The 14887-nt window shown below is 45.3% G+C and overlaps 1 protein-coding gene across 1 annotated transcript in view; it reads left to right on the top strand.

Moving 5' to 3' along the window:
* The window catches only part of LOC119444545 (transmembrane protease serine 9), a 69592-nt gene extending 57410 nt beyond the window's left edge, over positions 1-12182 (top strand). Inside the window, exons 9-12 of the mRNA XM_049664636.1 lie at positions 11-131; positions 6686-6824; positions 7660-7802; positions 11897-12182. Of these exons, the coding sequence (XP_049520593.1) occupies positions 11-131; positions 6686-6824; positions 7660-7802; positions 11897-12100 (607 nt within the window). The 3' untranslated portion in view covers positions 12101-12182. The remainder of the gene's footprint in view (positions 1-10; positions 132-6685; positions 6825-7659; positions 7803-11896) is intronic.
* Positions 12183-14887: the final 2705 nt, after the last annotated feature.

Below are 14887 nucleotides of genomic sequence, written 5' to 3'. Positions count from 1 at the left end.
TTTTTTGCAGTGAAGCAACTATCGATGCTGTACGCGTTCATCTAGGATCGTGGCGGAGAAGCCTGCTGGACAAGGGAGAAATCGCTGTGGCCATAAAAGAGTTGTGCATTCATCAAAACTACACCGGATATGTAAGTCTGCCGCAGACATGCGCGAGTACCCAGTTGTTAAAACATTTGTGTTTTAAGTATCACAAACACGATGACAATTTCATTTTATATCATTTCCTTCGTTTAGTAATCGTTAGCAGCTAAAGGGAAAATTAAATATCTAGTGTGATTTCGAGAAACCTAAGTTTGAGAAGCATGTGGCGGCGATGGGGAGGTGAATGTTGAGGATATTGCAGGTATATGTTGAGGCCATCTAATATAGAAAGCTTCCGACATCGCTGCAGCTGCAAGGGACGTGCAGAAAGAGTCAACAATACTCTACTTTGGTTCCTCTTAAAATTATTACATTTAACAGTAGTAGTTTCACTTAAAAGCTTGGTAGGATGCTGCTTTCGATAGGATGTTGAACATTACCCCAAAACCATTCTTGCACAGCAAAGCCAACACCTTCCTTGCACAGCCAAGCCAAGCAATGACGCACTGTGTATTCAAACTTGCCATTTATTACCTTGATTGTATCTGCTAATGATCATGCTTGGTTTAGTCATAACTCTTCCCGTCACCGAAGAAGCATAAATTTCCCTCTCTGTGGTTTATTCCACCAGAGTGACAACCATGGAGTGCTTCGTTGTCCTTTTCGTATTTCGTACTTCGCTTCTGCGTTCTTTTTAGGCTTTTGGTCGTCGCAGAAGGTATACAATTGTTGAGATACCTTGCGCAGACACATTTTTTTGCGGTATGGGAGAGACAAAAACTCATAATTTACAGTGCAATGCTCGGTACAGTAACGAGATGCCGGTGAAATACCCTGCTTTCCAAGAAAAAAGTACCAGAAGATGGTGATTTATTTAAGTGGTATATTGCTCGCTGAAAGATATCTTGGCGCTGCCCCAGTAGCAGTCGCTGGGAACTCTCCATAATGTGCTACTTTAACGGCAAACGGGAGACGACGATTATCAAATAAAGCAGGAGCCAAGGTATCAATATCGGGCCACATCCTTGCTTCCAGCAGCCAAACCGGACATACGCGGCTATCTCCCACGGTCACTAGGAGAGTGCGCCAACTCTACTATCAGATACGCACACGCGTTCTTTTATTCGCCCCCCCCCCCCTTTTTTTTTGAGGCCGATGGCTCTTCGAAATTGTAACATATAGCCGTTGCTAAAAGCTGTGTTGAGTTTCTCAATCTTTATGCTACATTTCTTAGTCTATTGCTGAGTGTATTACAGGTGTACATAAGTGCTTTCTTGTAAGAAAGTGTGAGGTAAAAACCGAATTGAGAGACATTTTCGCAAAGAAAAAATACTTATGTAAAATAGTTCTAAATTTTCACTACCTTCAGAACTGACAACAATATTACGCCAATGCAACGCACACAGTTGGCGAAGGTTTGTCAGAATTTATAAATAAATTTGAAACAATGCACCTGCGTCTCTTTTTATTGCGATAGCAATTATATGGACACTCAAAAGCAGATTTCTGCCGTCGGCGTCGCCGTCGCCGTCGCCGTCGCCGTGAGGTTCCGTATGACGTCATTTGGAGATGAAATCGTCGCCGCGCGCCGAACGCTGTATGTGCGAGTGAAAGGGCGCGAGGGGCGCGTCTTTCACGGGGAGTGAACGCACGGCGGAGAACAAACGCGCGTTCTGCGCCGTGCTCGCTTAAGGGCTGCAGAAGTAGGCGTCTCTTTTCTCCTTTACAATCACCATATATGTAGCAACGCACCTTCTTCGGACCGCGAGGCCGTGGGGGAGGGGAGGGAAGGGAGGCGACGTTTAGCTGCGGCACCAAGTGCCTATTTATATCAGAGGCTCCAGCAACAGTCACCAACGCCGCACGCATTTTGAGCTAACGCGGGCAAAACGCCGATGGCGTCGACAACAGTTCTGCGTGTTGTTGCTACCAAAGCCGCTCACCTTACTTCGTATGACATTGCTGTGTTGCTATCGCATTCATTGCTTCGCCCTTAGGGCGAAACTGTGACATTTTTTGTAACAGAACAAGTGAGCAGCCAACAAGGCGGCGATCATTTTATTGCGATAGCAATTATATGGACACTCAAAAGCAGATTTCTGCCGTCGCCGTCGCCGTGAGGTTCCGTATGACGTCATTTGGAGATGAAATCGTCGCCGCGCGCCGAACGCTGTATGTGCGAGTGAAAGGGCGCGAGGGGCGCGTCTTTCACGGGGAGTGAACGCACGGCGGAGAACAAACGCGCGTTCTGCGCCGTGCTCGCTTAAGGGCTGCAGAAGTAGGCGTCTCTTTTCTCCTTTACAATCACCATATATGTAGAGCAAACGCGCCTTCTTCGGACGCGCGAGAGGCCGTGGGGGAGGGGGAGGGAAGGGAGGCGACGTTTAGCTGCGGCACCAAGTGCCTATTTATATCAGATTGTGTTGCTTTTGGCCTCCGCACATGGCTCGTCCCCACATGGGAGATTGACCATATTGGGTTGTGTGTAAAGCGAATCTAACAAAATACAAAAGTGGGGTGAAGGCAAACATTCAACACGAAGCCATAGGCAACTCAACACCAACAGAAATTTTGAGAGGGCCTCTACATAAATTTCAAAAACTGGCTCTCCCGTAATCGAGAGTAGATGTAAGCATGAAATGGCTGCCATATGGTGTCTCTTGCTGCCTGTGGTGCCACCGCCTTCAAGCGCGTTTCTTCTAGCAACAGTCCAACGCGCTCAGTGTCTGCCGCCACTTTTTCTTGTCGCATCGAAGTGGTCGGCTGCAAATGTGCGGCCTCAGGTCCCCTGTATCTGCATGTTTGAACGTCGCTATTGCAAATGACAAAAAAACTTCAAGGTACTAGAAGTTACAGCTTGAATGATATTGTGAAGAAACATGAGAAGAACTCCGAAGCAATATTTTTTGTTACTTGTGTGGAGAGTAATTAGTCGTATGTAATGGGGCCCTGTACGAAGTGTTGGGGGCTGAGACCGCCTTTTGTCAAGTTTTGACTGGTTGCCCGGATGATGTCGTTTTGTTCTCGCAACTTGCCGGCATGTTCTCGTTTTGAGTGCTCGGATAACGGCTCCAGCTTTTGGTTCAAGGTCACTTGAAGGTCACCGAAAAACGAGAGCTAAAATCATTTCAAATCACCAGTGAAGCCTTCCTGATGCTTCAATAAACTTGTGTATTCTTTATTGCTGTTCTTAAAAAACCCTCCGCTTCTCCGTCTTCAGAAGCACCTTCCTCGCTACTTCTTCCTCGGCTAGGTTACACTTCCCCCTTTTCTGGGTCCCTCCTCCTTGGGTGATAACGAAGAACGTTGCTTATAGCTGCAAATTCCAGCTGTCCATTATTCATGTACCCCATAGTCTTGAGTACACCTTGTTGCACTGACAACTTCACTACTTCAGAAGGTCCAAGAATCTTTGCTTCACTGGCTGGTCCTCCTTTTCCAACAAGCACAAGGTATTGTAGTCCCAAGTCTGGTATATGGCCTTGGCGCCGCTTGTCAAAGTGAAACTTCATGGCTTTTCTATATCTGTGTCGCTCATCAGATGTTTCGCAATTCTCAGTCAGCATTAGCCTGTCTTCAATTCCAAGCGCTTTGTCTGCAATTAGCTTTCGAACCTCACCATAGGCAGCAAAATATGGACTGCACCCAAGGCTACTTGAATGCGTCTTGTTTTGATGAGCCACAGCCGCTTCTAGGGGACATTTTCAGCCGCCTTTAAAACTTGGATAAAGCGGCACAAATTGCTTCAAATCGCCTATTGCCCTCTCCGCCATTCGGTTGGCCTTAGGGTTATAGGGCGCACAACATCGCAGTGCGACGCCACGGCTCTTTATCCACTCTTGAGTCTTTCTACTAAGGAATGCAGGCCCATTGTCCCATATTACAAACTTCAAGTCGGAAAATATGTCTATGTCAAGGAGTGCTGTGACACTGTCTGCATCTTCCTTGCCGGCCCTTGCCACCACCATTCTGGTACATTGCTCTATTGCGACCAGAAATTAGTAAGTTTTGCGCACGCCTGGACTTCTTTTTCTCAGCTCGGCGAAGCCAGCATTTTTTTAAGCTGACGCCGTCAAGCAAACGTCTCTATAAAAGTGAGTGACGGTTACGATGCATTGCCTTGTTAAAAGAAATGCCCTAACCTTGAAGCGGAAGTGCAACGCGCTAATGTTAGTGTGAAGGGTTGTTTTGAAACGATGAGCCATTAAGTGCTGCAACTGCGTCTCGCGTTCTCGTCAACTGAGCTGTTCAAGAATTTTTTTACTGAACTACAGCGTTGCACGATGGCGTACTTCACGTTTTGCTTCGAGCACTTTTTGAAGATTCTCCTTTTCTTACACCTGGACTCGCCTGGAGAACCTTTTCGCGTTCCTTGTCTTGTAAAGTCGCTTGTTTGTTATTCTCGCAGCACACATATGTAATGGCATTTTTTGTGTTCCTTCTCATTTAGTATTGCTTGTTTCTTCGCCTAAGCTCCTCAGCTGGCACCTAGCTAGTTCTACAGGGAGAAGGACGTTGCGCAGCCACAAACGTACAATCACTCCTACACAACAACATAGTCAAACTTGACGCCCCACAAAGACAATGATTTCTTTGTAACAACAGGAATAACGTACCATTAGTTTACCAGTAGTGGGATAGCATTTTTGTTCCTTAGAAAATATAACAGTACAAGCAAACAACGAATAAGCGCATTCATCGATGGGGCGTCGCCCTTCAGAAATTGTTTTTCGGCAGGCGCACTGCAGTTTCAAGTACACTGCGTGCTCCTGTATTATCTCCAATTGGCGGGACTTCTCGGCGCGCTGTGATCTTCTGCGACTCTAGCATGTGATTGCGCCAATTATACGGGTTGCACTGTCCTCGACTGCACCATCTGAATAAAACACTGACGAGCTGCGGGGAAGCATCTTTGCACGCCAACGAGGTGTCCTTTGCTTGCAGGCATCGCTAAATGTTCTGGCTCTTGCAAAATAGCTTCACCCATGCGAATAATAGCGACCGAGCAATTACCGATACTCTGTTTACGCCACGTTTATGCGTTAATTGCTCTTCGCAATCCACGGCAGGAAAACGCGACAGAAACGGTGAGATGTCTGGTCGCGTCTTTTTCTTCTATTTTTGGGAACATCTTTTCTATATACCGCATTCGTGTCCTTGGGCTGCCAATTTAGCTTATTATGTCGTGTGAGATTAATACAACAGCTGAAATTGTTGGTGTCTCGACATTTTTTGTCTTCGGCCTTCGGTGTTATTATTTTCGAACGCGGTTAATCAGATGACCGCCGCTAGGGCACCTACACGGACAGGTGTTAAGGGCGGCAGGCGCCGTTTAAGCTTTATGATAAGCGTTTGCTTGTTAAATGCGAGAAAGGCCGCAAAGAGCACGTGCTCGGTCCAACAGAACATTTTGAAATTGCCTTAGGCAGCTGGCTTGGCTAGTTCGATCCCCATCCTATTTTTTTTTCAGCCCGCCTGCGACACATTTGTTGTCAACAGTGCAAATATTGTTATCTGACGATCGGTGAAATTACAAATGAATTATTAATTATTTAAGGAAGGTAAACGTAGCTCGCGAACGAAGATCCTCGCATGCTTCCGACGACCGATTCACTAACAAGCGAGTTTTTACGATAATTTTTATCTTTGTAATTGCTCTAACGACATCTCTGATGCGAATACTTCCTTTGGAGGGAGTTCTATAGATCACTAAAAGATCTTGTCGGTGGTTGTACGCATGCTTCTAAGGTGACTATGCTACTTGGTTTGGTGCCATCTTTCCTCGTTCATTTGACTATCGCCAGTTTAGTGAGTTTACGGAGACCCACGCGTTTAATTCTGTCAGTTGACTTCTTTCCAAGGTATGATCAATGTGTCGTAAACAATAACTTGGTACCATGGTAACATGACTAAATTGCCGGATTGTTATCCAACTTTGTTCGCTGCACTATAGACACCTTGAGTGAAAACGGCAGTTTGAGATAAGAGAAGACAGGCATAGTATAACACGATTCTGATAACATGAGTAGGCATGGAAAATTGCCGAGAAAATGTGCAGGCCCATAAGGTGCCGTACATTGGCAGATCACTGTTGCCTGCCGCTCATATTTCTTGCTCGTTCTTCGGATGTAGCTCCTCTCCGTGAGGGCGATATATGAGCGTTCCTGGTGCGTCCATTGCATACGGTGATAGGGCCTGTACCTGGAACTTGCACAATTATTAGTGGCAATTAGGTCATTGCTGTTTGCACACATGCGGCTAAGAACTGACTGCAGTGTGGGGACGTAATTTATCGCTCATATCTGTCGCGCAGGATATGAGCGAGACTTTCCAATGTATGGCACTCTCGGCTCAGCGCTTCATTTTCAGTTCTGGAAAGAAAGGAAACCGTTTCTTTAAAAGAACAAAAAAGCGATTGAGCAAGCACTGCTCTTTTCACATATTTATTCACTTTTCGTTCTTTTACGAGCTTAAGCGTAGTTCTGTTAGTAAATTACCTTGGCACTCACACGATAGTCTTTTCCATCTCTGCCACAGTTTACTGTGTTCATTACTTTCTGGGCACTCTGTTATTAGTTTTTCTATGTCGCTCCAATTACAGGACAATGACATCGCCATCATAAAGCTGGCTCACCCCATCAACTTCACAAGAACTATCAGACCTGCATGCCTCCCTGAAAGGAAGGAACACTTGCCAACTGAGACGGAAGCGTATGCCACTGGCTGGACGGTCAGGAAGGGTGAGTGGGTGATTTACGCTTGACCTAATTATTTTCAGCAATATTATTGAGTTCCGAATTGGCGCGATAGTAAGCGGGTATATTAAATAGCCTGAAACGTATTTTTTTCTCAAGAGGACACAGACGGTGGGGACGCCATGAGGACACTGTTGAAAAAGCTTGTGAGCACCTCGAGATCGGTGGGATATGTTGCAATATGTATATGCAGCAACAAATGCACTAACTTTTTCACCAAGTATTAAAAATTGATAAATCGCTGCAACATTTATCGCAAGCGGGGAGGAATAACTCTGCAACTACTCCAGGAGAAATGTAAAAGATAGCTGTCCAAAAATTGAAAGAGAGGAAGGACTTAAATAACCAGCTTGCGACACTCAAAATAGTGCTGAATAAAACAAAGAAAATCTACCTGTGTCCAATTTATTGCAAAAAAAAAGAATGACACGTGTTACAAGTCAAGAAATGCGCTGTATATTGAAAGACGTTGCTTGAAACATAAACGTCTCTTTGGCATGAACCGCTGTAGCTAAGCGGCTCTGGCGTTGTGCAGCTGAGGAAGATATCACGAAGTCCACCCTCGCCACGGCGGCCGCATTCCTATGGTGGCGGAATGTTAGAACGCTTGTGTGCCGTGCATTGCCTGCACGTTAGGGAGCCCGAGGTGGTAAAAATTACTTTGGAAATACCAGTCCACGTGCGTGCCTCATAATACGATCGTAAGTTTGGCACGTAGTACCCCGGAATCTAATGTAACCTAAAGATATAATGGTATGGCACCTGTTTTTGTTTTAATCAAATTTTTTTCAATGAATGTCTTTTTAAATCACTGTTCCAGTGAAGGAGAGACATCGAACGAGAAGAATGCTGCAGGAACTGAAGATGATTCTCATGAACGAGCACCATTGTTCCAAATACTTTGACATCAGCCTCCCCGAAAATGTACTCTGCGCATCGCACATCTATGGCTCACTTTGTGAGGTATGCCCAGTTCACCGTTACAATACTAGTGCTGCTCTCACCGTTTATTATTTCAGGTAGGCGTGGGCATCTATTTAATATTTAATACCAAATAATTACCATTCGCTGTTGGATACATCCCTTAATATATCAGGTGGTTTACTTCCACATTGCATATAAGAGAGAGAAAGAAGTCGCAAGTGAAACGACTGAATATAAGAATCTGAATCAGTTTATTCAATACTAAAAACGGGGATAATTACATAATAAGTATATACAGAAGGAGGTCCCGTATTTATAAACTGAAATGGGAACTCCCATCAAAAACAAAACGACATTTATCCTTAGAGAGTAAAAGGAAAAGTAGGGAGATCGACAAGACGATAGTATGGTTTGCCAGTCCACACCGTGAGTAGTGTATACGTCGATAGAAAGAAAGAATGAATAAATAATTAAACAAAGCAGTAAAATGTGCACAGTCGATGCCAGAAATAGCAGCAATGTCCTCGATGCTTTATGAACCTGCTACGCATGATGACACAGTTTAAGAATATTTGTATCTCAATATAGCCTTGCAGTCACCCAGTTTATCGCGTCTGAAGAAAGTCGTGCGTCATATTATCATAAGACGAAAGAAGAAAAAAAGAATAACCGTGCGGTAGGTACATATGTGTGAGGTGACAATGGATGCTTTCGCAATAAATTACGACTGCGTAACTGAAATCGTCGCTGAGGAGCAAGTGACTTTAGGAACTTATTGTCTATTCTTATTGTCTATTGTTATTGTTGAACTTATTGTTAATATTACAGACACTATATGATTGCTATCTTCCGAGTATAATGTCACAGCAACGAGGTAGGTGAACTCAATGCCCTGTTGCGAGAGCTCTCAGCTGATCTTGTTGCTTGGTAGCGGAAAGGTTGCATTATGGCCTGTTGTTCTTTCTAACTTTATTGGAAATGTGTAAGCACAGCATCGAGTATACGATACGTCGAAAAGATTTAAAACAAAGAGACAGGAGTGCACATTTGGTAATATTCGAAGAAATAGCGAAGAAAGAAATTCCGGCGGAGCTCTACCGGTAGAGCTCTACTCATAATGAATGTGGACGTTAATGCGATTAGCATTGAAGTACAATAGTGGCACACTTTATTACCAAAATTCCTCATTTCAGTATAGCCGACTTCTCTAATGTTCTCGTACTGACATCTTCACTTTTCGGAAAATCAAGTCTCCTCGCTTAGTGCACGTTCTTGCCATACTCTGTTCCTTTCACTTATTTCTCCACACTTGGTTGCTTTTGATGCCGACTTTTTTTCTTCTTGCCCCTTGTTGTGCTTTTCTTTTATTTCTACCCAGTGGCAGATACCCATTCTGTACGGTTGGCGAAGAATGTTCACATACCTTGCGTCACATATCCAGTTGCACATACGCTGTGTCCCAGGTTGTCTGTATGGGTAGATACATCGTTACATATTAATGGCCCAAGTTGGCGTGTTAAATGTTCGATACGGATGGACATACCGAAATATGCGTGAAGTTCGCAAAGGATGCTAATCACAATAAAACAACAGAACCGAAGTGTTGCGAAGAAGTCGCCCCACGGTCGCCGTGATAAGTGAGGAAACGCCCGTTCTCTTAGTGGTCGTGACGAGGAGGACATTGAGGCTAGCATTAGTTCTACTGTTTTCTCTGCGATGTTGGCGACCAGATAACAGCGACCACCTGTGACATTCTGTGTTCTTCTGCATGGCGAGTCCGATGTTTTCTCTCTACAGTGGCACCTTTGACTTTACACCGCGCTTCTGTAGCGGTCCGAGCATTACGAGGAAGGATCATCGGCTATTAAGGTTTATAGCTTGGCGGACACGAAATGCCTGTGCGATATTGTCAAAATATGAAGAACATAAGTTTACGCGTATTGGTAGCTGAATGATTGAAACTCGCAGACAGCTGCTTGGTAGTTTTCTAGTTGTGAGTTCTGTGTCTGTCCATACCATTTGCAAGACTGTCGTTGTTAACGCTGTTATTCTGCACCTTATTGGGATGACGTCACGAGCACAAGAATGCGCAGATGCCTGTACGACATCCATTGCCCACAAACCCGTGTCCTGTGCGGTTTACGTAGGACATTAACGAAAGACTTTGAAAGGAAAAATGCTTGAGCGTTCTACAGTAGACTTGAGTATTGGACATACCTATCAATAGCGACTAACCAGTGCATATGTTACGTTACTTAGTACAGTGGGGCCGTAGCGTTATGTTAGTTAACTGAGCTGATTGAAATTGTCCCACGTTAAAATTCCGGATACTGCAATCAATGTCACGGTGTTCTTTTTGTACAACTGAAAAAGGTACCACAAATGGCGCCAAAATTTTCATGGAGGAGAAGAGTTCCTAATGGCATCCCCGGGAAGAATGCCTGCAGCTACTTAAGGCCCGGAAACTGTCCGTCATCCCATGCATGAAACTGCACCTCCTTGAGAATCCGAAATCTTAGCGAATCGCATTACAAAGTACGGAAAAAAATATGAAGGAAAACATACGAAAAAACAAAGCTGCAGTGTTTTGTAACTGGAGCTTCTCTGCGGGGATTTCGAGTATGAAATATTAGACATACTTCTCATTCATTTCGCCGAATAGCGCGACAGCAGGAAGCAAGTTAGTAAATAATATTAATTGCGATTCTCTTGGCATGATGCCTGCTGCACTTGTTTTCAATGGTCAGTTTGCAAAAATTTAGAAGAAAGTGGGCAGTGGAGCTAGCTGCCCTATAGCGTAGCTTATGACCCGGCCAGCGTCCCATCACCATTAAAAAAGCAAAGTGTACTTCACTGATCTATTGAAGTTTAAAACAAAAAGCCCCACAAGAAGGTTGTCGTAATTGAACGAGCAAAGTGATACTTGTTTTACCATAGAACTACATCTGTTAGCACAAATGCGGTTGTCAACTAAGTGGACGCTTGCCATGTAGGGTGGACCCTTGCGTAGACGAATTTATGCAGGTCTGCTCTGTTTAAACATGAAAACGGGTTTAAACACGGAGTTGTAGGACAAAGAAAACATTTCATATAAAGACGGCTCGTATACACAGCGAGTGGGAACTGCGCAGAACCAACTTAGCAGGTTTTCTTAGGATACGGCAATATCCATCCAGCAAAACGAAATGTGGATATAGATAGCACTGCAGGAAGTCTTCAACTTTATGGACTTACATTGATCCTCGGTTAAGATTACAGTAAGATGGCTAGAGAAGTGGTGGAACAAACAAACGAATAACATATGCTCTGAAGGGAACTGACTTTTGTGAATATTTCAGCTTAGCCCATGAACATATTTAATGATACACAAAGAAGGTAAAATAAAGTGAATATGCTTTGGGGCACGTGTCACCATCCCATTATAAAGAAGAGGTAATATAAAGTAACCACCAACAAACAAGGCAGCCGTGCGCATCGTTCTCACTTTAGTCGCAGTTGCGCCCTGCCGCTTTTGGAACCCTTGTCGGTGAGATGCGGACGGGAATTCTCTCCCTCTGCGAAGCTTTTCAAGCATTGCGGATATAACTACAGGTCGAACGCATTTCTCTGCGTGAGAGCTGCGTTTACCTGAATGCGACAGCAGCATAACGCGTTTCTTGGCCCATCAAGGTAACGCTACCATGTGACTCCTCCCACTTCCTTTGAAACAACCTAGAGCCTGTTTCCGGCGAGCACGTTTTGCCAGTGAGTGGTGGAGAACAGACGCCGTCATCCGTCTCAATTTCCCTCCTTTCTCTTGGCAGGATACACCGGCGTTTTCATGCACCGCGTCAGGCGACTTACTCGTTCTCCAACTACCCTCTCTTGATGTATTAATGCGATTCGCCTTCCAAGCACATCACGACCGTTTACTCGGACGCCATAGGCCACTTGTCGCACTCGTGCAAACGCCGCTACAGGTATGCCGGTGCACGTGCAACGGCTTGTGCCCGGTCCGCTTCGTTTCTTTTGGCAGTGACGGTAGAATACTGAGCTCTCGCGATAAGATGTTTAGCAGGAATAGAAATTGGTGAAATAGACGTGAGCGTCACTCGCAACTGAATGCCAAAAACGTCGTGTTGTTCACTGTGCAGGGAGACAGCGGTGCACCCGCGATGCAGAACATCGACGGTCACTGGTTCATTCAGGGAGTGCTTTCCGGCGGTCCGCTGAAATGCGGCGACATAACGTTGCCCATGGTCTTCACGCGGGTCTCCAGCTACGTGGACAGCTTCATATACCCGTATCTGCGTGCCAGAACCTTCAATCGAAAAGTGCAAGTGTGCACGCTTACGTGACACAGCACGCTGTTAGTGTGTCTACACTTCGTGTCCCTGATTTTGCGGACAAGCGCAAGACTGGTCATCTCCCACTCTTCCATGTGCCAAACTTCATTTGCTCATCTACATAAATTATAGTTTTCGTTACATGATGGTAGTGCGTGTGTTTTTGTTTTCTCCCGATAAAGCTTCAGCAAAAAAAAAAAAAAAACTTTACGAGCGTGGCTTTCCCCACTCCATGCAATGTGGCATACCAATGCGCGAGAGTGTTCTTTTCCGTGTCCTGTTTTCATTTCTTGAGGATTTACCGCGAGATATACAGGGGATCAAAGAAAATTAAATGAACGCTTGTCACTCTGCTTCGTGCAGGAACCACAGCAATTTCACTGCAAACTGATTGTCAATCACGCAACGTGTGCAGTTTTCAGGTGAAACCCATGTTCGAGAGTATAACCAAATCAGCGAGCATCTGACGCTGCCACATGAGGCACGTGCTCACGGCACATCAGCCACATGAGGCACGTGACATGAGGCACGGCCACATGAGGCACGTGCACGTGCTCATGGCACGTGCCTTGAACGTCTTTTGTCGACCCCCAAGTCCAAGTAACGGATTCTGTAATCGCCACTCCAGCCCCAAGCCTCTGGAGAGATACTCGGAAGCAGACATACGGGGAAATTATGCGGCGTGTGTCATGTCGAAGGTTAGATTTTTACTTTGCAAAGAGCACGGCGATCCCACAGATGGGATAAAATACACGTTTCTTGGATGAGGCACACAATACGTGCCGTTGTTAGAGCGCTCAAAATTAATTAGGCGAACGAAAAAATAAATTACGATTTACCACTTCCTATGTGCTGCATGAAAACTGTTTTTTAGGTCTTTGTGCGTGCGTGCTCCACAGTTGCGATGGTGAAGCAGTAACGTAGGAATTAGAAATTATTGCGATACAATATTCCAACTCCAGCCTGTCGCGCTCACTGCAATTTCGCAGTGGTTTCCCGTACTATACACACAGCCAATTCAATCGTTCACTCACACTGTCACTAATTCACTCAACTATCCACGAAAGCTGGCACGCGCACACACTCTGGCGATAATCCAAACCTGACTCTGATTACAGTCTCCTGGTTACTAAGACTACGCCTCTGCTAGAAAGTGTGAGCGATGTGTGCGCCAAGAAAGTTTGTCGTCAGTGTAGTACATCGAGCTTAACTCGCGTTCGTAAGGTTCCTGGTCCCAGCCGACGTCGGCACGAACTGCTTTAAACACGCTAGTATGCTTTTTAAAAGAAACAGGACTTACTGAAAAGGTATAGTATGTGCGAACTGATGCGTTCTTCTTTTATTATTTTTTTACCTTCTCTTGTATGTAAGCTATGCACAATGGGACATTCTCTCCACCTTCAACGAGATCACTAGCCACTATCAAATGAGTCGCAGGGCTTTCCCCTTGCCACATCAAAATCTCACGAGGCCTCGAGCCGTGACAGTCAGGCTAATACAAACTAACTCGTATCCCACACTCTCCGTCATCAGTAGGTACATGGAAGTCTCCCGTCTGTGTGCCGACTGCGGCGGAGTTAGCAATTTTATACACATGTTCTGGGAGTGCCCCTCTTTACAGCACCACATGGACCGCATATTGATGGCGGAAGCATTTTATTCATTGGTCAAGAGTCACGAATGAATTGATCAACTCTGAGCTGTCCAGATGGCCCGCGATCTGGCGGTGAGGCTTGGCCTTCCCGTCCCAACGTGGGAGCGGCCCGCAGTCTTGTCCCTATAAAAACGGGGTGAAGGTTCTTCTGGACCTCAATAAATTTTACTACCTACCTAATATTCTCTTGTTTTCCTATCTTTTCTACCCTTTCGCCATCCCCCTGTGCAGAGTAGCCAACCGGACACTTAGCCTGGTTAAACTCTCTGCCTTTCACCTCTTATTTGCCTACGTCCTAGGTAAGGCGGCAGCATTACGGCGATACTCACATGGACATGACGGCGTGAGCGGCAAGATGCTCCTATGTGACAAAAATTACCTTGCAAATATATGAAGTCTTAGAGCTATTCTGCGCTATTAAAAAAAATTATGGGGCCTGACGTCCCAGTGCAACTCAGATGCCACGAGAGACGCCGTACAGTGGATGGCTCTAGACGGATTTCAGCTATAGTTGGAGTTCCTTAATGGGCACCGAAAGCGTGGTACACGAGAGCTGTCGTATTACGTCCCGTCATCATGTGGGCTGGAATAAAATCCACGCCCTGGTGCTCAGCGGCAGGGCGACATTGCCATTGATCCACCACGGCGGATATAATGCAATTTCGTATTGCATCATTTCGCTGTCTCCATAAATATGAGTACCAGGCGTACATGCATGCCACTTACAGCTACCACTGGCTGGTTTACTTGTTTGTTTTTATTTGATGACGTCCCTCCTCTCACGCAATGCTCCCTCTCCACCATGAGAGCTGCACGAATAAATAAATAAACAAAGAAAGAAATTTCGTACAGCTGTAGCATTTTGCAGTGAGTTCACTTTATTACAATGTTTTCAGACACTACTCATCATTCCCCCACCCCCCAGTTGTTGCCGCCATAAGTACGAAGTGGGAGTCGCCTGTGGAGCCTCTACTCGAAAAATGCTTTGCAACGAAACGGCTGCGCCATATGTAAGTTATAGGGTTAAAACACGCTGTTCGGCGTAGGCGTGACAAATTGCGCCACGGTTATGTTGGCGTGGAATTCATATGTTCTCAGTAGCTTCATCAGAGACCATTCCTACACGAGTGTACATTAGCTATTTT

This window comes from Dermacentor silvarum, chromosome 3 (assembly GCF_013339745.2).
Source record: "Dermacentor silvarum isolate Dsil-2018 chromosome 3, BIME_Dsil_1.4, whole genome shotgun sequence".
In the NCBI taxonomy this organism is placed as follows: domain Eukaryota; kingdom Metazoa; phylum Arthropoda; class Arachnida; order Ixodida; family Ixodidae; genus Dermacentor; species Dermacentor silvarum.
The sequence above is the reverse complement of the archived record's forward strand: the minus strand, read 5'-3'. Positions and strand labels throughout refer to the sequence as shown.